General features: G+C 34.4%; 1 protein-coding gene across 1 annotated transcript; it reads left to right on the top strand.

Annotated features, from left to right (window-relative positions):
• Positions 1 to 11,511: 11,511 nt before the first annotated feature.
• On the top strand, positions 11,512 to 12,450 carry LOC121023558 (olfactory receptor 2AJ1-like). The gene has a single exon (XM_040465515.1). The coding sequence runs from the start codon at positions 11,512 to 11,514 to the stop codon at positions 12,448 to 12,450; it is 939 nt and encodes a 312-aa protein (XP_040321449.1).
• The last annotated feature ends 11,469 nt before the right edge of the window (positions 12,451 to 23,919 follow it).

Genomic DNA, 23,919 nt, shown 5'->3' with positions numbered 1-23,919 from the left:
GTATCCCCCACTTTTATTATTAATTAATTGGCATAATGAATAAACATTATTGATAAATTGCAATTATATAATAAGTGTGTCTTTGCATCACTTAACACCCATATAAGTGAACAGGAGGACATTATTCACATAATTTGTAATTTACATTTGTACCTTTGCCATATATCATTGCCACTATTATTAGAAGCTGAGATCAATTAATGTGTTTAACTATATAAAAGCTAGGTCTTTTATATGAGAGTTATACATATATAACTTATCAAAAGCTTTTTAAATTTATTTTTTAATTCCAGTATAACATACAGTGTTACATTATTTTCAGGTGTACAACATAGTGATTCAACAATTCTATACATTACCCAGTGCTCATCAAGGTTAATGTACTTTTAATCTCCTCAGCTATGTCACCCATTCTCCCACCCACCTCCCACTGGTAACAACCACTTTGTTCTCTATTTTTAAGAGCCTGCTTCTTTTTGTTTGTCTCTCTTTCTCTTTGTTCATTAATTTTGTTTCTTACATTCCAATTGTGAGTGAAATCAACTATACAGACTCTTAGGGATTTCCTGCAGAGAAGTTATGTATACATTATATCTCTACCTGTTACTATTTTAGTTTGAAATGCAGAGAGACATCCCTACTTTGGATCTTTTACAAAATTGTCATCCACAAATCAAATTGGGGAATGCTAAAAATATGTTACTCACAAATCATTAGAATGTTTTTACACCACACCCCACAATAATTTTTTTTTTATTTTTTTAATGTTTATTTATTTTTGAGAGAGAGAGAGAGAGAGAGAGTGTGTGTGTGTGTGTGTGGGAACAGAATAGAAGAGAGATCGGGAGAGAGTATCTGAAGCAGGCTACAGGCTCTGAGCTGTCAGCACAGAGCCCTGACCCGCGTGGAACTCACAAGCCATGAGATCATGACCTGGGCCAAAGTGGGACGCTAACGGACTGAACCACCTAGACACCCCCCCCCCATAAGTTTTTGAATTACAAAGGCAAATAATTTTGAATATTGTTATTTTTAATTGAGATATAACTTATAAATACGAGAATGCTCACATCTAAAGAATACATTTCAACCAGATTCAGTAACTTGGGCTTGTAACAATGAGCCTACTAACAAGAGACAATTCTCACCAGACCAGAAGTAAAACCACTCAAACAAGATAAAAACACTGGGGCCATTTGTATCTCTATCTTAGTTTGACTTCTTCTAAAATTTTCTGCTACTTAAAATACAAAGCTGGTGTTTTGTTTTTAATTTCCTGTCTTTTTCTCAACTTAATATATTTTTAAAGATTTTGCCAGAATTTTACATTTACAAAGGGTTTTCTCTTTTTGTTTATAAATAATATTCCCATCTCTGAATACATTACTGTTTGTTATTCACTGTTTTTTTTATGAACATGTGAGCTATCTTCAGTCTGAAAATTTTATGACTAAAACTGCTATTAACCTTTCTTTTGTGATAAGTGTTTTTATTTTATTTGGTAAATGCCAGACAAATTTTTAGTAAATAGTTTTACAAAATGGTTGTTCAATTTTGCATTTCCACCAACAAATCACAAGAGTACTATTTGTTCCAAATGACAATTATGGGTAATGTCAACCTTTTTCATCTTACATATTCTAGTATGGGGTAACTCAAGAAACTTTCATTTTGCATTTATCTAATGTGTAATGATTCCTAGAAATTTTGTGTTACCCTATTGCTTATGTATGTATCTTCTTTAGTGAACTATAAATGTTCATCATTAGAAAAACAAACAAATATGTAGATACTTCCAAAGCAAAAATAATTTCATGGATTGCTAGTAAATAATGTATGACATTCGTAGAATTATTTGGAATTTTGAAACATTATATTTGCATTTCTTGTTATTTTATTTTTATTACAATCTTTCTTCAGTTTTCAAAGACTATTTTAATTAAAATGGATATTTATGTAATACAACTCTTTGACTATGCCCATTGGTCTTCAATTGTACATTTATTTGTATATTTATTTTAATTATTCATCATAACATAGTATTTCAATTCCATTGGCGAAATTATATCTTGAAAATCGGATACATTTTTTCTGCAGCAGGTAATTTTTGCCTACTGAAGAATAAGAAATAGGTTACAGAATTTAAGATTTTGGTGTGTGTTCACTAAATATTCCTTGTGTTTTAATGTTAAATGATTATATAGCTGCAATGATTTTCAGGAAAGAAATTTGGCACTTTTAAAGAGGTTGTTGGAGGGGCGCCTGGGTGGCGCAGATGGTTAAGCTTCCGACTTCAGCCAGGTCACGATCTCGCGGTCCGTGAGTTCGAGCCCCGCGTCAGGCTCTGGGCTGATGGCTCAGAGCCTGGAGCCTGTTTCCGATTCTGAGTCTCCCTCTCTCTCTGACCCTCTCCCGTTCATGCTCTGTCTCTCTCTGTCCCAAAAATAAATAAACGTTGAAAAAAAAAATAAAGAGGTTGTTGGTTTTTCTATTCAACACATTTTTTTTAATGTTTATTTTTGAGAGAGGGAGACAGAGTATGAGTGAGGAAAGGGCAGAACAAGAGAGGGAGAGAGAATCTGAAGCAGGTTCCAGGCTCTGAACTGTCAGCACAGAGCCCGATGCAGGGCTTGAACTCATGAACCGTGAGATCATGACCTGAGCCAAAGTTGGACACTTAACCAACTGAGCCACACAGGTGCCACAATAGGTTGTTGTTTTTTTTCAAAGGAAATAATTATAAATATATAGAAATTTATTAATATATCTCTGAATTTGCAACTTTGTATTTATGTGCTCTCCAGAGACCTAACAATAAAATACAAAATTAACTTTGAGACAGTAGTTTAACATAACACATTTAAAAGTTTACTTTCTTACTTTTCCCATTTTTGCTTAATCTGAATCCTATCTTTCACAACACCTTTATAGCAATTTCCCGAGTCTTATAGTCTCTTTCTCATTAACCAAAAAAGACAAATAATCTAGAAAAAAAATGTCAAGGAGAATGGAAAGCTCCAGGTTTACAAACTGCTGTGGCACTTTGGAAATGGCACCTATAGACTTTAGAAGAAGGGTTACTTGAGGAATTTTTTCCAAACCTGAATGCCATGCTTCAGCATTTCTAATTTTTTTTTAAATATATTTATTTATTTTTGAGAGAGAGACACACACAGAACACGATAGGGGGAGGGGCAGGAAGGGAGACACAGAATCTGAATCAGGCTCCAGGCTCTGAGCTGTCAGCACAGAGCCCAACATGGGGCTCCAACCCACATACAGTGAAATCATGACCTGAGCCAAAGTCGGATGCTTAACCAACTGAGCCACCCAGGTGACCCTCAGCATTTCTACTTGATCTTTACCCTTTTATTGTAGTTTAAACCTTGTTTGTGCTCCTCAATATAGTCATACTTTGATCCAAAGGTAATTTTGTTATATATTTTATATCTGTAAAAACTTTTAGATTCATACATTAGTTAATCCTTCATTCAAGTGGAGTAAAAATAGTTGAACATAATGAAATAACTGTATATAACAATAAAAGTAAACATAAAATGTCTTTAATTCATTAATTACTCTGTGTATTTTGCTTAACATTTCACTTTCATGTTTTCATTTTAATGATTACCATAATCTGAGAGGTACATTCAATATTTGCATTTTTTGAAAAAGGAAGGGAAGTATATTGGGGCTGAATTCATGGTTCCCTTCACAGAGATCTGAACTCAATTGTCTGATTTTAAATAGCTTGCAGTACAGTTATGCAAGTAGGGGTGGACATCCCCTCATACACAACACAGAAATCCATGGAACTTAACTAACCTTTCCCTTCCTAAAGAACAAGATGTTGTCCAATGAAGCCACTTTGTTGGGTTAAAATAGATTAACAATTACTGTGGAAAATGGTCTTCACATTTGAATGTGAGTTCTCACACCAGAATTTCAGGACTTAAACCCTTGGTTATAATTGGGGCATGTTGTCTAATCTCTGTGAGACCATACAGATCTCCAATTATAAACAATTAATAACTGTAAGATGCTAATAAATACTAGATGCTTAAATAGGGTCCACCATTCATAAATGCTCATTATTGTATACTTGACATAATAATTAGGTGTAAGACCAAAAAATTAACTGATTTTTTTTGTTATGTTTACTTTTATATTTAGTTATTTGTTACCCATTTAGTTGACTTATTAATCCACCAAGAATAAAAATAATCATCATTACTTAGATGAAACAGATCTTTTTATGTACGTCTCTGTAGTAGGCTGCCTGAATGATAAGTAGGTTCATTCATTGACTTCGCAAACATGCAGGAGACTCTCAACGCTGTAACAAGTGAGGTCAGCCTAGCGGCCCTCCCTAGAATTTTTATCAAATGTAAGAGACAGACCAAACACAGTTCCTTTAGCAGACAGTATGCTCTCAAGCCCTGAAGAATAGGAATAAAATATGCTAAGAAGAGAGGGTGTAATGGGGAAGGGTTCAGAAAGGTGGGATTTTTTTTATTAACAAGTGCTTGATCTCACTTTGTTTAATCAGTCTGAATCAGACTATCTCCCTTCTGTCTCTGACACCAGGATTCTTCTGCTGTTCCCTGAGGAATGCCTGTCTATCTCTGTGACCCCACCCCACTCCACACAAAGAATTTCCTCATGTACCCTTCACTTCCTCTCCCAGCTGTCTCCTAGAGACCTATGTCACCTATCAAAGGGTGGGTATTTTCTCTTCCAGAAGCTACATGACACAGGACGTCAAGGTGGTAGGTGTCCTTCCTGTGTCTCCTTGATCCTCTCAAACCATTTATCCAACTTCCCCTGCATACTTTCATGTACTTTGATGCAAATTCCCAGATTGAGGCATCACCTCATGGCTCTCACTATAGAAGAAGAGGCATTGAAGCAGACACATGAATTCTGTGAGAAATGGTTAGACACCAAAGAGGAGGGACTTGTTGGAAGCCTCTGGGGAACCAGTGAGCCCAGTGTGTTAGATGTGAAAGAACTCATCAACAGTGTTCTGTCCTGGGTGGTGTGAAATTGGTAATGTTTAATGAGGTGAGAGAAGAGGACCCTGGGGTAACATTAGGAACCAGGTAAGAAAAGGATGAGTAAATCATTCAGGGTACATAGAGCAAACATAAACTCAGACAGTGAAACTGTGGCTCAAATAAGATGAACTGTCAGAGCTGGCCAGTTCTAAGCAAGAAAGAGAAGCAAGGAAGAATAAACTAAAGAGAAAAAATACCAACAAAACGATATTTTTACATGAAACCTTAGATATTGGAAGACTGCAAAGACCTTAGAAATGGAGGGGAAGACTGTAGATGTGGAAGAAAGAATATGGGTGTGACAAAGCTGCAAGAAGGCAAGGTTATATAAGTATCAATGCTGTAGTTTCAGCGGAAATGGGAGCCCAAGATAGGGAGATTTGTGTTTTCCTTTGATTATTTGGTTGCCTGTTTCACAATTTATAGGGAGATTTGTGTTTTCCTTTGTTTGATTATTTGGTTGGTTGTTTCATATTTTTTTTAGTGCACCTGGGATCAAATCTGTATGCATTGTAACCTAGCAACTTATATGCAATGCTCAAAACTGTGTTGCAAAAAGAATAAACTGGACTAAACAAAAAATGTATTTATGGGGAAGGAGAAATTGGAGTCAGACATTTATGCCAATTATCTTCACAATATCATAATCATTTGAGTTTCTATGTCATAAAAGCATGTATTATACATTTTGAATAAACATACTGGAATTATCCTAGATCCCTTACCCCCAAAATGTATGACCCAATAGGAATGTAAAAGATAACAAGAAAGAATCACAGGGAAACCTCTTGCCTTTTCCCTTCCCAAATTATTTTTTTAATAATTTGGTGAGTTACTTTTCATTAATATTCACACATTATCATTTGAATAATAAGCTGCCTGTGGGCTCACAGGTTTCTGCTCCTGAACTCCTGTGTTTTATTTCCTGTACAACACATCCAGAATGAATTCAGGAGTACACATTATTACATGTATATGAAATTCATGGGATAAAGGTATGAGTGTGTGCTTCTGATCCCAACACTCTTTCACTGTCATTGTCCAAAGTGTACTTTATCAGCCACACTCTACTGACTTCAAGAAGAGTTGTGAAGCATGTGGTCACATGTGGATGGTACTGAAGTAGTACAGATTTAGACATTCCATTTAAAAAGGATAGAATTGATATTTTAGAGTCACCATGACCACACGTGGTATGTAGCACTGTGAGAAGGAATAACCCAGGGGAATCATTTACACAAGTAGAACAGGTGGGAGATGATAATTTTCATAAGGAAGAGTGCAGAGATAAAGACAATTTGGGATAACTTTTTTCAGATTTCTGGCTTGGGCTATTGTAAATGGTGGTACCAATGGTGGTACATGTTTCATCGAACTTTGGCAGTTCGTGTTGGGCATGATGAATCTGATGTCGATGTGAGAATATCCTCACAGGACTCCCTTAAATGGGTTATGAAAGCAAAATGGAATAGATGTAAGATCACCTTGCAATGATTCTTTGGTGTATGTTTTTGTGTCCTGAAAAGTCAGGAGGAAAAAAAAGTTAATTATAATGTCAAATGGCTAGTATAAAATAAATTTGTGAACAGCTCAGCTGACTGATTTCATAATAAGGAACATTGCTTTGCTCCCCCACGCACATCTGTATGTGTGTATATGGGTGGGAAGCAAACCACATACTATCGTTCAACATAATGCATTTCTGTTTCTCCCAGAAAGACTCATGAACCAATTTCACCAGGTACTGGTACACAATATAGTTCTGATTCACCACATCGAATTTTATTTCTTTACTCAGTTATATTCCTTCATATGCTGAATATCACACTCTCTTTTTCTAGTATATGATAGCTTAAATGCTTATTTAAAATATCAAGAAATAATAATAACAATAGTAATAATAAAGAAATGATAGAAATGGTAATATAGTAATTTTAGAAAAAATAATGAAACAACAGTAATAAGCATTGATTTCTGTGTAACTACTATATACTAAGGTCTGTTCCATGTGTGTGTGTGTACATGTTATTTTATGTGATGTCAAATTTAATCTTCAGAACAACCCTGTGAAGCATGTACCATTATCATCCTTTTTGATAAAAAATAAAATCAGATACAATTTTATGTGTGATTGATGTGTTGTATTATAATAAGACATGATGTGACATATTTTAAAATACTGTATTCACATTAAATTTTCTTGTTTATCTCTTTAAATCATGGAGATTTTAGATTTATATTGATACTTTCTTAATATAATTATTTGGGTCAGTAATATATATATTCCTAGGCAAAATCATGTCTATCATACATTTATGACATATATTTTCCATGTCAAGTCCTTTAAATAAGCAATGATTTTATTCCATCCATATTTAGGAATATCATTTTCAGACTTCTTCATCTTCAATAAAATATTCTGTTACAGTTGTGTGAATAATCAGTAACAACCACTGAATTGGAACCAGTTGCACAGCAACCATGTAAGTCTGATAACTGAAGTTTTATGATAGATTTTATAATTGCTAGATCAATTGGGTCATTGAGATTGTAAGGTTTTGTGTTTTTTTAGATTACATCAAAAAATAAAAGCAGTGTGGTCATTTAGTATAAAGTATAAGTGTATATATTAGACTTACTATTACCCAGGGTTTCTATATCAAACACTTTTCAAAATAAATATTTTTTAGAAGAAATGACTGGTTGCTTTTGTCTTTTGTCTTACAGTCAAAAATTTAAAGATGCAGTGTCAGAGTATATATATCATTGAATAAATGTGTAGCCTTATTGATATTATTGATTGATTTCTTTCTTTAAATGTAAATTCCTTTAAATTTAAAGAAATATTTGAAATGATTTATTTATATACTGATAGATATGTCAGAGAAATGAAAAAAATATTTTTGAATCCTGTTAAGTCAAAATTAATGGATCCACGATGCATTTGAAAATCTTGATAATTGTAAAATAGTAAAAATAATTTAAGTGTAGTGAACTCACTGGGTAAACAGTATGGAGGCCTTTCACATACCTGGGAAGAAAGATTGGAATACAACAGTGTTTATAGTTAAACAAAAATGGCATCTAATGATACTAGCATTTTCTATATTTTTAATTTCTTAAAAATGTTTATTTTTGAGACAAAAAGAGACAGAACATGAGCAGGGGAGGGGCAAAGAGAGAGGGAGATGCAGCATCCGAAGCAGGTTCCAGGCTCCGAGGTGTCAGCACAGAGCCCGATGTGGGGCTCAAACCCATGAACTGCGAGATCATGACCTGAGCTGAAGTTGGCCACTTAACTGACTGAACCACCCAGGTGCCTCAATAGTAGCATTTTAGTCTCCAAACTTTTAGAATATAGGAAGATATAAACTGCATGTTACATTTCTTCATTACATTTAGCATTATTATACAAAAAAATAAAGCATTTAATGGCAGGTGGGGAGAAAGAGACTGTAACTTTTATTACAGTTGCATATATTTGGAAGAATTTACTCTGTATGTAACATGCGTTTTCTCCATTTTTTATCTTCGTGTTAGGAAGCTCACCACTAGAGCATAGCATTTTGGATCCAAGGATAGATTTCACTCGACATTCTGAATGGCATAGAAGATATCATTTTATCTACCATTCTAACTTTATGGAGGGTAGTCCAAATTCCTGATTGACTGGTAAGACAAAGAGTCCTAAAAAAATGGTTGTAGAAACTTCATATTCCCCATGGAAGTGGAAAGAAGAAAATAAGTGTAAGATGATGAAGCTGTTAGGGAATTTATCATGGAGTGTTTCAAATATCGGAAGACAAAATACAGACATTCTTGTGGAGGCAGCACAAACTCTTTAAAAATGTAAATATAATAGATGCATTGTTGAAAACTTTTGATTTCAAATCCATGGTCAAAAATTCCTTTAATAAGCATTTACTGAGAACCTGCAATAGGCCAGGCACTGCTTCATAATGGGAATTTTGTAGAAAATAGACATTACCCATACTTCCTAACATTAAAATTCAGTATGGATTTTTGAATGGGGATGAGTTGAACAAAGTAAATCATCAATGGAAAAAGGAAAAACAGAAGGATAAAATTGGTTTTGGGAGTGGGAAAAACTCAACAGCTTTGGATAAGGATATATTGAATTTGAGTTGTCAGAAAGATTCATAGATTTTAGAGACTTACTTATGTTCCACCAGTTCATGGAAGTCATCACTGTCCTTAAATCTGAATCTATGTCTATATAAAATTTTCTTGAGCTGTAGGTCAAACCAGTCAAAACTGCATGAACTAGTTAAACATTCATATGTCTGCAAACTTCACTGAAATGCTAATCTTTTAATATTTAAAAATTATAGCAACACAGTGTTCACAATCCAGGACATTGAAATAGAATTAAGAGGCTTATTTCCTAATGAAGAATCTCAATATTCACTGTAATAAAATAAAAGAGAAAAATACAAATTATTCCTATTTCATCAGGAACACATTTGTATGCTTGCATCCCCAAAGTAAAAGCCAAAACTCCTTTCATTCAAACTTATGAATAGTTTTTAAAGATGGCAAATAACTTGTTTTATAATTGTTATTTATTTTTCATGATCTGCATATGTATTTTCCAAAATTGTAAAATTGTGTGTGTATGTGTATAAGTATGTATGTGGGCATTTTATTTATTTATTTATTTGTGTATGTAGGTCATACATACAGTTTCTGCTCATAATAGTAAAGGGACCAGTTAGATAGCCAGTATCCACATATAAACAGTATAATTATTTAGAAGACAATATGATTCCCTATATAAACAATTAATGAAATATAATTCAATTTCTGGAATTGAAAAAACTAGTTAAAATAAAACATATTCTTATTTAATTGAATAATACTTTCATGCACTTACATGTAAATACTGATATTTCAAATTGCAAACATAGATTAAACTAGTTTTTGTAGCATTTCATTACTTATTACTTTAGAAAAATTTAGAAATAACACATTTCATTTTCTTTAAGTTTTATCCAGATAAAAATGAGACAAAAAATTGAGTTCCATATTATATTCATTTACTCATGTATTGAAAATATATTATTCAGCATCTACAACCTACCAAGCATTGTGTTAGCCATTCATCTAATACAGAGTTCTAATGAAAGTTTCCAATTGGGAAATTCAAATTCTGGTGGGTTAGAATCACAATAAACAGGAATGTATTTCATAAGTTTATTTAATATATAGAAGATGAAATTTGATTTGCAAAATACATCAAAGAGAGCAGAGGAGAAATATGGTAGTTAGGGTTTTATTTTAAATTTTAAATTATGGATGGGGCGCCTGGGTGGCTCAGTTGGTTAGGTGTCCGACTTTGCTCAGGTCATGATCTCACAGTTTGTGAGTCCAAGCCCCTTGTCAGGCTCTGTGCTGACAGCTCAGAGCCTGAAGCCTGCTTTGGATTCTGTGTCTCCCTCTCTTTCTGTCCCTCCCCTGCTCATGCTCTGTATCTCTCTCTCTCTCTCTCTCTCTCTCTCTCTCTCTCTCTCTCTCAAAAATAAATAAACATTACATTAAAATAATTAAAAAAATAAATTATGGAAAGAGTCCAAATTTCCATTGACTGAAGAATAAAGAAGATGTGGCATATAAGTATAATGGAATATCATTCAGTCTTCAAAAAATGAAATCTTGCCATTTGCCAGGATGTGCTTGGAGCTAGAGTGTATTATGCTAAGCAAGATAAGTCAGTCAGAGAAACACAAGTACTATATGATTTCACCAATGTGTGGGATTTAAGAAACAAAACAATGAACATAGGGGAAGGGGAAAAAAAAGAGAGAGGGAGGCAAACCATAATATACTCCTAAATATAGAGAACAGACTGAGGGTTGCTGGAGGGGAGGTGAATAGAGGGTGGGCTAAATGGGTGATTGGCAATAAGAGAGCACTTGTTATCATGAGCACTGGGTGTTATATGTAAGTGTTGAATCACTAATTTCTACTCCTGAAACCAGTATTACATTATATGTTAAATAACTATAATTTAAATAAAAATTTGAAACACAATTAAGAAGGAAAGAGAAAGAAAGAAAGAAGAAGAAAGAAAGAAAGAAAGAAAGAAAGAAAGAAAGAAAGAGAAAACAGTGTTTACAGTTAGGTCTCCTGGAAAAGGTGACACTTGACAAAGATTGAACCAAAATAAAGAATATGGAATTGAGACTATGAGACTACATGGAGTAAATAGCTCACTCAATGTACTCAATATCATCAGTTGATTCAAACAAATAAATGACCATGTTGTGAAACAAGCCCACTTCAAAAACTGGTTGACATTCCATTAACTTTAATTGCAAAATATGCATCACTAACTCTCATTTTATTGTGCATCTAAATGTAAATGAGTTTAATATTTACACTACTCTATTTTAGCTCTATTTTATTTTCTACTTTAGGAAAAAGAGAGACATTCATGATGGGACATGAAAATCACACTTTCACCAGTGATTTTATTCTTTTGGGACTCTTCTCTTCTTCTCAATCAAGTCTAGTTTTCTTTTCCTTTATATTCATCATTTTTATTATGACTGTAACAGAAAACACAGTCATAATCCTCCTTATCCTCAGGGACTCAAGACTCCACACTCCGATGTATTTCCTGCTGAGCCATCTCTCTTTTATGGACATCTTGCATATTTCCAACATTGTTCCCAAAATGGTCACTGACTTTCTGTCAGGCAGCAGAACTATTTCATTTGTAGGTTGTGGCTTCCAGGTATTTCTATCCCTCACTCTCCTGGGTGGCGAGTGCCTTCTCCTGGCAGCAATGTCTTATGATCGCTATGTAGCCATCTGTCATCCATTGCACTATCCCATTCTTATGAATGACTATGTCTGCATTGTCATGGCTAGAGGGTCCTGGCTTATTGGGACTGTCAACTCCATAGTCCACACAGCTTATGCACTCCACTTTCCCTTCTGTGCCTCAAGAGCTATTGATCACTTTTTCTGTGAAGTCCCTGCCATGTTGAAGTTGTCCTGTGTGGACACAACACTCTATGAACGAGGAATTTATGTAAGTGGCTTAATTTTTCTGCTTGTCCCTTTCTCCCTAATCGTTGCTTCTTATGTCCAAATTCTCATTACTGTATTTCAAATGAAATCATCAGAAGCACGGAAAAAGTCATTTTCTACCTGTTCCTTCCACATGATGGTGGTCACAATGTATTATGGGCCATTTATTTTCACATACATGAGACCCAAATCATACCACACTCCAGGCCAGGACAAGTCTTTGGCAATATTCTATACCATCCTCACACCTACATTCAACCCTATAATCTACAGCTTTAGGAATAAAGATGTCCTTGAGGCAATGAAAAATATGCTCAAAAGTAACTTTCTCCATTAAAATAGTAAGAAAAATACCTGAAGTATGTGTTTTCTATATTAATATAGAAACAAAATAAGTTTCTATACCATTAAGCATGGAAAGAAGTGGATATCTCCAAAACCCTGATAATAATAAAGTTTCACAAACACATACATCTAAGAGCACCTGGATGGCTCAGTTGGTTCAGTGTCTGACTTCGGCTCAGGTCATGATCTTGTTGTTTGTGGGTTCGAGCCCCACATAAGACTCTGTGCTGATGGCTCAGAGCCTGGAGCTGCTTTGGGTTATGTGTCTCCCTCTTTCTCTGCCCCTCACCTGCTTGCATTCTGTCTCTCTCTCAAAAATAAACATTTAAATTTTTTTGAAATAAACACATACATCTAAAAATATATTGTGTCTTCCCTCTAAAATTCTAATAAATTATAAAAAATTATCTTTTATAATACAGTCACATTTTATGGGATCTACCTACCTTTCTGTGGGGAATAAGCTTAAGAATTCCCTGAGCCTGCATTGATGGGTTAAAAAGGCATAAAGAATTAGAAAGTCATAGGGTGTACACACCCAAGTTTGGGTAAACAAGATTAGGTAAATAAGAATAGGTAAAGTGAGGCAAAGGTCCCAGTGTAGGACAAAAGTGTAGGAATAGGGAGTCTCATGATCAAAACATCCAAGATGAGGTAAACAAGATTAGGTATTCAGGGCAGAAGTGCCCCCCAACTTAGTACTATAGCAGAAAGCTGCTTTCACAGGAAGGGAGGATAAAATTAGGTAAACAGGTAAATAGGGCTATAGTGACTGCAGGGCAAAGTTGCCCATAGTGGAGCTAAAGAATGGTGCCTTGCTGACCCTGAGGTAGTATGCTCTGTATATCTCCTCCCCTAAGCCAGTTTAGGTAAAAAGACATAGGGCCTCACTGTGCTGTAAACAACCTTCTCCCAGGTGCCAGGATTTTGTTTTGTATTAACCCAAACCTCTAATCCCACATATTTTCAAAACCCTCTTTCCCTCATGCCCATGAGTTAATGTTCAGTTTCATTGTCTCTTTGTGCATGTCCATCACCATGTTTATAACCCTTCTGATCCTAATAAAAATGGAGCAAAGACCCTTAATCAAGGCTTCTGTCTTCTCCTGGATATTAGCCATCTCTTGCATTTTTAATCCTGTGTCCCACTTTCTTGCTGGACAAGAAAGAACTGAAGACCCAGAGTCTATGACACCTTTTCATAGAACTTTTGTATTTCATGAAAGAGTAAAATATAATTCCAATATTACAACCTGCTATCAAAAATGCATAAAAATGTAGACAAAATAGGTGCAAGTGTTCACAAGGTAAAAACTTCTAGTTATAACATTTATAAGTTAAAAAGTAAGTAAGTTCTGCAATGTAATGAACAGCATGGTGACTCTAGTTGACAATTTTCTATTGTACATTTGTACATAGGAAATTGCTAACAGAGTAGGTTTTAGAAGTTCTCATCAGAAGAAAATGAATTGTAACTATGGGTGATTATAGATAGTAACTAAACTTTTTGTGATAATATTTTACTATATACATATTATATATATGTATATATATATATTGAATTATTATGCTGTACACCTAAGTATAGTATAATTATATCAACTATGTCTCAAAACAGAAAAATCAATTAATGCATTTTTATAATTTAAAGTATTGTTTTAGTGTGTATTATTTATATTACTAAGTGTGTAATTTAATACAAGAATACATATGTAATACATTTAATATACTTCATGCATTAAATATTTAGTTAATAAAATTACTATGAATAACATTTATTAAAAGTTATTTAAAAATAGCATTCAATTTCTATTAATATGGATTCTAAATAGTGAAAACACTTAATTTTGAAATCCATGACCCATGTTTTCTAACACAATAATGTTAGCAAGTACTGCATGTAAGAATCTCCATGCACCCATTGCATCTTTGTCTTAGTACTTCTGGATCATTTTTTATTGTGAAAATCTGAGCCAGAGGGCTATGCCTCTGTACAAAGAGATGTAGAGAGGGACCAAAAACAGTCTAGCAAGCACAAGCAACTTTTGTTCTCACTTCCTTTCAAGCTTAATTAAGAGGGAATTTGGGAAGCAAAATTTCATCATTACATTAAATCAACGACTAATACAGCTATATGTATCACTTTACCCTCTCCTGGAAGTTTCTAAAAACGAATGAAAAATTTCCAAACGTCACTTTAAATATTCAATGTTCATTCAATAGTTTGTTTTGAAACCTTTGTTACTGAAGTGAGAAATATATATACATACACTTGTATATATACATTAATTGTGGTAAAAGGAAAGTACTCATCCTGTGCTAGAAGGAAATACATAGTATTAAATAAGTGAATCTTTAAAATTATGTCTTATATATGCACATAGATTTATATTTATAAAATTTTTACCATTTTATTCTAAAAATTATTGCAAAGGAACATTTTTTTAATGTCTACTTGTTTTTGAGAGAGAGAGAGACAGAGTGAGTGAGGAAGGGGCAGGGAGAAAGAGGGAAACACAGAATCTTAAGCAGGCTACAGGCTCTGAGCTATACTCACAGGGCCAAACACAGGGCTCAAACCCATGAACTGTGAGATCATGACCTGAGCTGAAGGCTGACACTGAACTGACTCAGCCACCCAGGTGCCCCACAAAAGTTTCTTAATGAAAAATTAATTCATATGATTTTATCAGTAAAGAAAATTAGACTACATATAATAAGGTATTCATTTTATTATATCAAATTAACTGAATACTCTATATTAAATAAGTATTCTATATACACACCCCATAAATATCATATACTGCATCTTCTTTCTTCATTCATTCATCCATGCACCCATCCATCCATCCACCCATCATCCATTCATTCATTCATTTATAGACACTTAGGTTGTCTCTATTATCTAGGCTATTGTGAACATGGGAGGTCTATATTTTTGATATTCTGTGTTTGTTTTCCTTTGATACAAACCCAGAACTGGGATTGCTGGATCATAATGTAGCAGCTGAACCAATTTACATTCCCACCAACACAGCACCAGGATTTCCTTTTCCATATATTTGCCAACACTTGTTATCTTATGTCATTTTGATGATAGCCAATCTAACACATGTGAAGTGAAATTCATTCTAGTTTTGCTATACATTTCTTATACTAACGACTAGTGATTAAGCATCTTTTTGTGCACCTGGTGATCATTTGTATGTCATTTTTGGAAAATGTCTACCCACTTCTGTTGCCAACTTCTTAATCAGATTTATTTCTGCCATTGAGCTGAATTAGTTTTTTTTTAATAATTTGTATATTACCTATTATTCATGATTAGCAAATATATGCTCCCATTCTGTAGGATGCCTTTTTATGTTCTTGGTTGTTTCTTTTGTTATGAAAAAGGGTTTTAGTAATCACATTCATTTTTTGTTTTTATGCTTGGACTTTTGGTATTGTACCCAGGAAACACTGGGTACAGAGCTTTTTGTCTTATATTTTCTTCTAGGAGTTTTATGGTTTGGAATAGTATATTTCAACCCTTAACATGTATTGAGTTAAATTTTATGGCTGGCATAATATGGGGTCCAATTTCTTCTACTCAAAGCTATAATTTTTTCTCAATATTATTTATTGAAGAGACTCTTTTTTTCTCCTTTGAATATTCTTGGAATCCTTGCTAAATATTAGATGACCATATATGTAAGGGTTTATTTCTAGACTCTCAATTCTGTTCTATTGGTCTATGTTTCTATTTTTATACCAGTGCCCTATTGTGACTATAGCATTATTTGTATCTCCAAATACAACACATTACAAATTACAAATACAAATTACAACAAACTTGTAGTATAGGTTAAAATCAGAAACTATGATACCTTCATTCTTGTTGTTTCTCAGGATTGCTTAGGCTATTTGGTTTTTCTGTCTCCATACAAATTTTAGAACTACTTATGCTATTTCTATGAAAAATGTCATTGGAATTTTTAAGAATTGCATTCAATCTATAGATAGCTATTAGTATGATGAATACGTACCAATATTAATTCTTCCAACCCAGTAAAATGAAATTTTTTCATTTTTCTGTATATTCATCATTTTTAATTTTTTTTAATTTTTAATTTTTTAATGTTTATTTGAGAGAGAGAGAAAGAAAGAGATCATGTGTGAGTGGGGTAGGGGCAGAGAGAGAGAGAGAGAGAGAAAGAGAGAGATTCCCAACCAATCTCTGTACTTTCGGCGTAGAGCCCAATGTGAGGCTTGAACTCAGGAACTGGGAGATCATGACCTGAGCCAAAAATCAGACAGTTAACCATCTGAGCCACCCAATCGCCCCTGTACATTCATCATTTTTTAAATAAAACTCTTACATTCATTTATATGTAGACCTTTAACTTCCTTGGTTAAGTGTATTTCAAAGGTTTGAATTCTTTTTGATGCGATTATGAATCAGATTTTTTCTTTATTTTTTAATGTTCTGTTGTTTATACAAATACAAATAATTTATTTTTAATTTTATTTATTTAATTTGAGAAAGCAAGAAAGTTATGGAGGGGCATAGAGAGGGAGAGAAAATCCCAATCATGTTCTGTGCTACCCAACACGGAGTTCAAACTCACAAACTATGAGATTATGATCTAGACAGATGCTTAACTGACTGAGCCACCCAGGCACCCAAACACAAATATTTTCGCTACGTTGGTTTGTATTCAACTATTTTACTATAATTGTTGATTAATTCCAATAAGTTTCTGGTGGACTCTTTGGGATTTTCTGTATATAAGTTTACAACATATGCAAACAAATAAAATATTACATATTCTGTTGCAAATAGGATGTTTTTTCCCCCTTGTTTGTTTGTTCTGGCTATGATTTCCATTACCTTTTGAATAGGATTGGTAAGGATGGGCACCTCTGTTTTGTTTCTGATTTTAGAGAAAAATATTTCACTATTGAATATAAAGTTATATGTGAGATTGTTATATAAATTTGTTTTGAGTTATGATACTTCTATACCTATTTAACACTTTTTTTTAATCATGAAAGGATACTACATTCATCTAGTGCTTTTTTCTGAATCTATTGAATTCCCAGGTATAAGTTCCACTTGATCAAGGTGAATAAGTCTTTTAATGTACTACTGGATCCAATTTGGGAGTATCTTGTTGAGAATTTTTGCATCCATATTCATCAGGGATATTGTCTTGTAATTAATTCTCCTGTTTAGTGGGGTCTTTGGTTTTGGATCAAGATAATGCTGGACCTAATAGTTTGGAAGTTTTCCTTCCATTTTTTTTTTTTTTTTTTTTTTTGGAATAGTTTGGGAAGAACCTCTTTTAACTCTTCTCTAAAAGTCTGGTAGAATTTCCCCGGGAAGCCATCGGGCCCTGGAATTTATTTCTTGGGAGATTTTGGATAACTGATTCAATTTATTTGTTGGTTATGGGTGTTCAAATTGTTTATTTCTTCCGATTTCAGTTTTGGTAGTCTGTCAGTGTATAGGAAATTGTCCACTTGTTACAGATTGTCCAGTTTGTTGGCATATAATTTTTCATAGTATTCTCTTATACTTTTGTACTTCTATGGTGTTGGTTATGATCTCTTTTTCATTTGTGATTTTATCTATTGGGGTCTATTCTGTTTTCTGTTTGATAAGTCTCATTAAGGGTTTATAAATTTCATTAATTCTTTCTAAGAACCATCTCTTTAAAAAATTACATGTTTATTTATGTTTGAAAGAGACAGAGCATGAACTGAGAAGGGGCAGAGAGAGACACACACAGAGAATCTGAAGCAGAATCCAGGCTCTGAGCTGTCAGCACAGAGCCCAAAGTGGGGCTTGAACCCATGAACCATGAGATCATGACTGCAGCTGAAGTCCAGTGGTTAACCAATTGAGCCACCCAGGTGCCCCTCTAAGAATCATCTCTTAATTTTGTTGATATTTTGTACTGTTTTTTTCTTTTGTTTTGTTTCTATATTGTTTATCTCTGCTCTAATCTTTATTGTTTTCCTTCTTCTGCTGACTTTAGGCTTTATTTGCTGTTCCTTTTCTAGCTCCTTTAGATGTAAGTTTAGGCTGTATATTTAAGATCTTTCTAGCTTCTTTAGGGAGGTCTGTATTGCAATACACTCCCCTCTTGGGCCTTTGCTGCATCTTAAATTGGGGCTGCCATAGTTTCATTTTTATTTGCTTCAATGTACTTTTTTATTTCCTTTTTAAATTCCTGTTTAGCCCATTTATTTCCTAGTAAGATGTTATTTATCCTCCAAGTATTTATGGGCTTCCCAAATTTATTCTTGTGGTTGACTTCAAGTTTCATAGGTTTGTGGTCTTAAAATATGCATGATATGATCTCAATATTTTTGTACTTTTTTTTTTTTAATTTTTTTTTCAACATTTATTTATTTTTCGGACAGAGAGAGACAGAGCATGAACGGGGGAGGGGCAGAGAGAGAGGGAAACACAGAATCGGAAACAGGCTCCAGCCACCAGCCCAGAGCCTGACGCGGGGCTCGAACTCACGGACCGCGAGATCGTGACCTGGCTGAAGTTGGACGCTCAACCGACTGCGCCACCCAGGCGCTCCAGAATATTTTTGTACTTCTTGATGGCTGATCTGTGACCCACTATGAGATGTATTCTGGAGAATGTTCCATGTGCACTAGAGAAGAAAGTGTATTCTGCTCTTTTAAGATGGAATGTTCTGAATATATTTGTTAAGACTATCTGGTCCAGTGTTTCATTCAAAGCCATTGATTTTTGCTGATTCTCTGCTTAGATGATCTGTCCATTGTTATCAGTGGGTGTTAAAGTCTCTTACAATTATTGTATTCTTGTTAATGACATTCATTATGCTTTTTATTAATTTATTTATACATTCTGTGCTCCAAGTTGTGGGCATAAATATTTACAGTTGTTAGATTTTCTTGATGAATATACCATTAATTATGATGTACATTGAGGGTTGAGATCCCTGGTCTGGAAATGAGAGATGAGGGGATGCCATTTTCTTCCAACACCAACATGCTGGGACTTCAGAGAGCAACATAGTGGCCCTTGAGGAGGAAAGACCCACTTTTACCAAATCAGCCACTTCAGCCAGCCTCTCCTCCAGACCAGAAAAGCCACCATCCCCAGGCACCAACAGACAACTCTTTGTTTTTCTTTTTTTCCCCTTATTTTCTTTTGGAATCAGGCTCATAGTTTCTGATTTTTTTTTTTTTGGTCATTTAATCTTTTTGGGGAGGGTGGTTCAGGCTTTATTATTATTATTATTAATTTTTATTTTTCCTTCTCTTCTCTTTTATTGCCCCCTTTTTTTCTTTTCTTTTTCCTTGGAAATAAGCCTTATAGATTTTTGAATCTCTGTTTGTTGTTGTTGTGTCTGTTCCCTTCCCTTTTTTTTTTCTTTTTATGGTTTCAGACTTCCCCACCCTTTTATTTTCCAGGGCTACTTCAACAAACAATGAAAGCACACCTACTTAAAGGTCCAAACAGTCCACCACTGCAAGCGAGAAGGAACTCTGCAGAGGACTGACCAGTGGGAAAGAGAAGCCAACATGCAAAAGCAAAGTGCACACAGCATGTACCAGAAACACTTCCTGGAGGGCCAGGACCTCAAAAGTGTATGATCCCCTTTTAATACAATAGTACTTTCAGGTGTAGAAACCATAACAAGCTGTTAAAACACACAAAAAAGACAGAAACTGAACCAAAATGAAAAAAAAAAAAAAAAAAAAAACAACGGAGGAATTCTCCCCCAAAGAAAGGTCCAGAAGAAATCACGGCCAAGGACTTGCTCAAAACACATTAACAATATATCTGAACAAAAATTTAGAACAACAGTCATAAGACTACTAGCTGAGCTTGAAAAAACAACAACAAAAAACCCTCAAAAAAACAAAGAAGGCACCAGAGAAACCTTTGTGCAGACATCAAAGACATAAGGACTAGTTAGGATGAACTTAAAAATGCTATAAGAATGGACTTAAAAAAACAAGATCCACATGTATGCTGACTACAAGAGAATCACTTTAGACCTAAGGAAACCTGCAGATTGAAAGTGAAGGGGTGGAAAACCATCTATGATGCTAATGGACATCAGAAGAAAGCCAGGGTAGCCATACTTATGTGAGACAAACTAGATTTTAAAACAAGACTGTAACAACAGAATAAGAGAACTATATCATTAGTAAGGAGTCTAACCATCAGGAATGTCTAACAATTGTAAATATTTATGCCCTCTACTGGGGGTATGCAAATATATAAATCAATTAATCACAAACATAATACCATACATCACAACATAACACAAACATAACAACATAATCACAAACATAACACAAACATAATATCAATAATCATTGATAATAATACCATAGTAGGATACTCTAATACATCGCTTACAACAATGGACAGATCATCTAAGCAGAAAATCAACAAGAAACACTGGCTTTGAATGGCATACTAGACCAGATGGACTTAACAGATACATGAAGAGAATTTCATCCTAAAGCAACAGAATACACATTCTTTCCAAGAGCACTTGGAACATTGTCCAGAATAGAACACATACTGGTTCACAAGTCAGGTCTCAACAGGGACTAACTGATCAAGGTCGTATCATGCTTATTTTCAGGTCACAATGCCAGGAAACCTTAAATCACCACAAGAAAAAACAAATTGGAAAGCCCTCAAATACATTTGGGTTTAAGAGCATCCTTATGAAGAATGAATACATTAACCAAGATTTCTTTTAACTATTAAATTTTTATTTATTTATGAGAGAGAGATATATATAGAATGTGAGTGGGGGAGGGGCAGGAAGAGAGGGAAACAGAATCTGAGGCAGGATCCAGGCTCTGAGCTGTCAGCACAGAACTCCATGTGAGGCTCTAACTCATAAATCACGAGATCATGACCTAAGCTGAAATCGGATGCCCAAGAAACTGAGCCACCAAGGCACCCCATGGATTAATCAGGAAATTAAAGAAGAGATAAAAAATACACAGAAGTAAATGAAAACACAAACATGAGAGTCCAAACTCTTTGTGATACAGCAAAGGCAGTCCTAAGGGGAAGTACACTGCAATTCAACCCTATCTAAAAAGCAAGAAAAATCCCCAAATCACAACCTCACCTTACAACTAGAGGAGTGAAAAAGGTAACAGCATATGATACCCACAGCCTGCAGAAAATGTGAAAAAATAAAGATTAGAGCAGAATTAAACAATATAGAAACAAACAAACAAAAAATGGTGGAACAGATCAATGAAACTAAAAGTTTTTTTGAAGAAGAACCAAAATTGATAAATCCCTAGCCAGACTTATCAAAAAGAGAACACAGAGGACCCAAATAGATAAAATCATGAATGAAAGAGGAGAGATCACAAACAACATCACAGAAATAAAAACAATTATAAAAGAATATTATGTAAAATTATGTGCCAACAAACAGGACAATCTGGAAGAAATGGACAAATTCCTAGACACACACTATCAAAACTCAAATGGGAAGAAACAGAAAATTTGAACAGACCCATAACCAACAAAAAACTTGAATCAGTTATTCAAAAATCTCCCAACAAATAAGAGTCCTTGGCCAGATGGATGCCCAGGGGAATTCTACCAGACTTTTAAGGCAGAATTAATACCTATTCTTCTCAAACAGTTCCAAAAAAGAGAAATGGAAGGAAAACTTCAACCTCATTCTTGGAAACCAGTATTACTTTGATTCCAAAACCAAAGCCCCCACTAAAAATAAGAATTACAGGCCAATATCCCTGATGAACATGGATGCAAAAATTCTCAACACAATCCTAGCAAATCAAATTTAACAGTACCTTAAAAGAATTATTCACCAATTTTAAAGTGGGATTCATTTCTGGGCTGCAGGGCTGATTCCATCTTTTCAAATCAATCCTCATGATACACAACATTGATAAAACAAAGGATAAGAACCATATGATACTGTTAATAGATGAAGAAAAAATATTTGACATAAACGTTCTTTCTTGATAAAATACCTCAAGAAAGTAGGGAAGAATGAACATACCTTAACTTCGTAAAAGCTTTATATGAATGACCCACAGCTAATAATATCTTCAATGGGTAAAAGCTGAGAGATTTCTTCCTAAGACCAGGAACAGGACAAGGGTGTCCACCCTTACCGCTGTTGTTCAATATAGTACTGGAAGTCCTAGCCTCAAAAATCAGACAACAAAAAGAGATGAAAGGCATACAAATTGGCAAAGAAGAAGTCAAACTTTCACTCTTAACAGATGACATGATATTCTACATGGGAAACCCAAAAGACTCCACCAAAAAACAACTAGAACTGATATGTGAATGCAGCAAAGTTGCAGAATATAATATCAATGTACACAAATTGATTGCATGTCTGTACACTAATAATGAAGCAGCAGAAAGAGAAATCATTTAATCCCACTTAGAATTTATCCCATTTATAATTGTACCAAAAATCATAAAATACCAAGGAGTAAACCTAAGCAAGGAGGTAATGATATGTACCCTGAAAACCATAGAAAGCTTATGAGAGAATTTTCAGAAGAAACAAAGCAATGGAAAAACATTCCATGCTAATGCATTGGTAGAACAAATATTATTAAATCGTCAATACAACCCAATACAATCTACACATTCAGTGCAATCCCTATCAAAATAATACGAGCATTCTTCACAGAGCTGGAACAAAGAATTATAAACTTTGTATAGAACCAGAAAAGACACTGAATATGCAATGTAACACTGAAAAAGACGACCAGAGCTGGAGTCATTACAATTCCAGTTTTCAACCTGTATTGCAAATCTGTAATCAACAATACCACGTGGTACTGGCACAACAACAGACATATAGATCAGTGTAACAGAATAGAGAACCCAGAAATCGATCCACAAATGTATGGCCAACTACTCTTTGACAAAGCAGGAAAGACTATCCAATGGAAAAAAGACAGACTCTTTAGCAAACAGTGCTAGGAGAACTGGACAGCAACATGTAGAAGATTGAAACTGGATCGCTTTCTTACACCATACATAAAAATAAATTCAAGATGTATTAAAGACCTAAATATGAGACAGGAAACCATCAAAATTCTAAGGAGAAAACAGGCAGCAACCTCTTTGAGAAACTTATTTCTAGACATGTCTCTGAAGGTGCGGGAAACGAAAGCAGAAATGAACTACTTGGGCCTGACCAAGATAAAAAGCTTCTGCATAATGAATGAAACAATCAACAAAACTAAAAGGCCATCTAGCAAATGGCATATCAGATAAAGGTGTAGTATCCAAAATCTATAAAGAACTTATCAACATCCAAAGAACAAATAATGCTGAGAAGAAATGGGCAAAAGACACAAACACTTTTCCAAAGAAGACATTGAGATGGCTAACAGACACATGAAAATATGCTCAACATCAGTCATCATCAGAAAAATACAAATCAAA

The sequence above is a fragment of the Herpailurus yagouaroundi genome, unplaced genomic scaffold (genome assembly GCF_014898765.1).
Source record: "Herpailurus yagouaroundi ecotype Mexico unplaced genomic scaffold, PumYag 566, whole genome shotgun sequence".
Taxonomy (NCBI): domain Eukaryota; kingdom Metazoa; phylum Chordata; class Mammalia; order Carnivora; family Felidae; genus Herpailurus; species Herpailurus yagouaroundi.
This window is presented reverse-complemented; position numbering and strand designations above follow the sequence as displayed.

Bases quoted from the DNA above. Each gene is read 5' to 3' on its own strand.
- LOC121023558 (XM_040465515.1), top strand. From the start codon at position 11,512: ATGATGGGACATGAAAATCACACTTTCACCAGTGATTTTATTCTTTTG.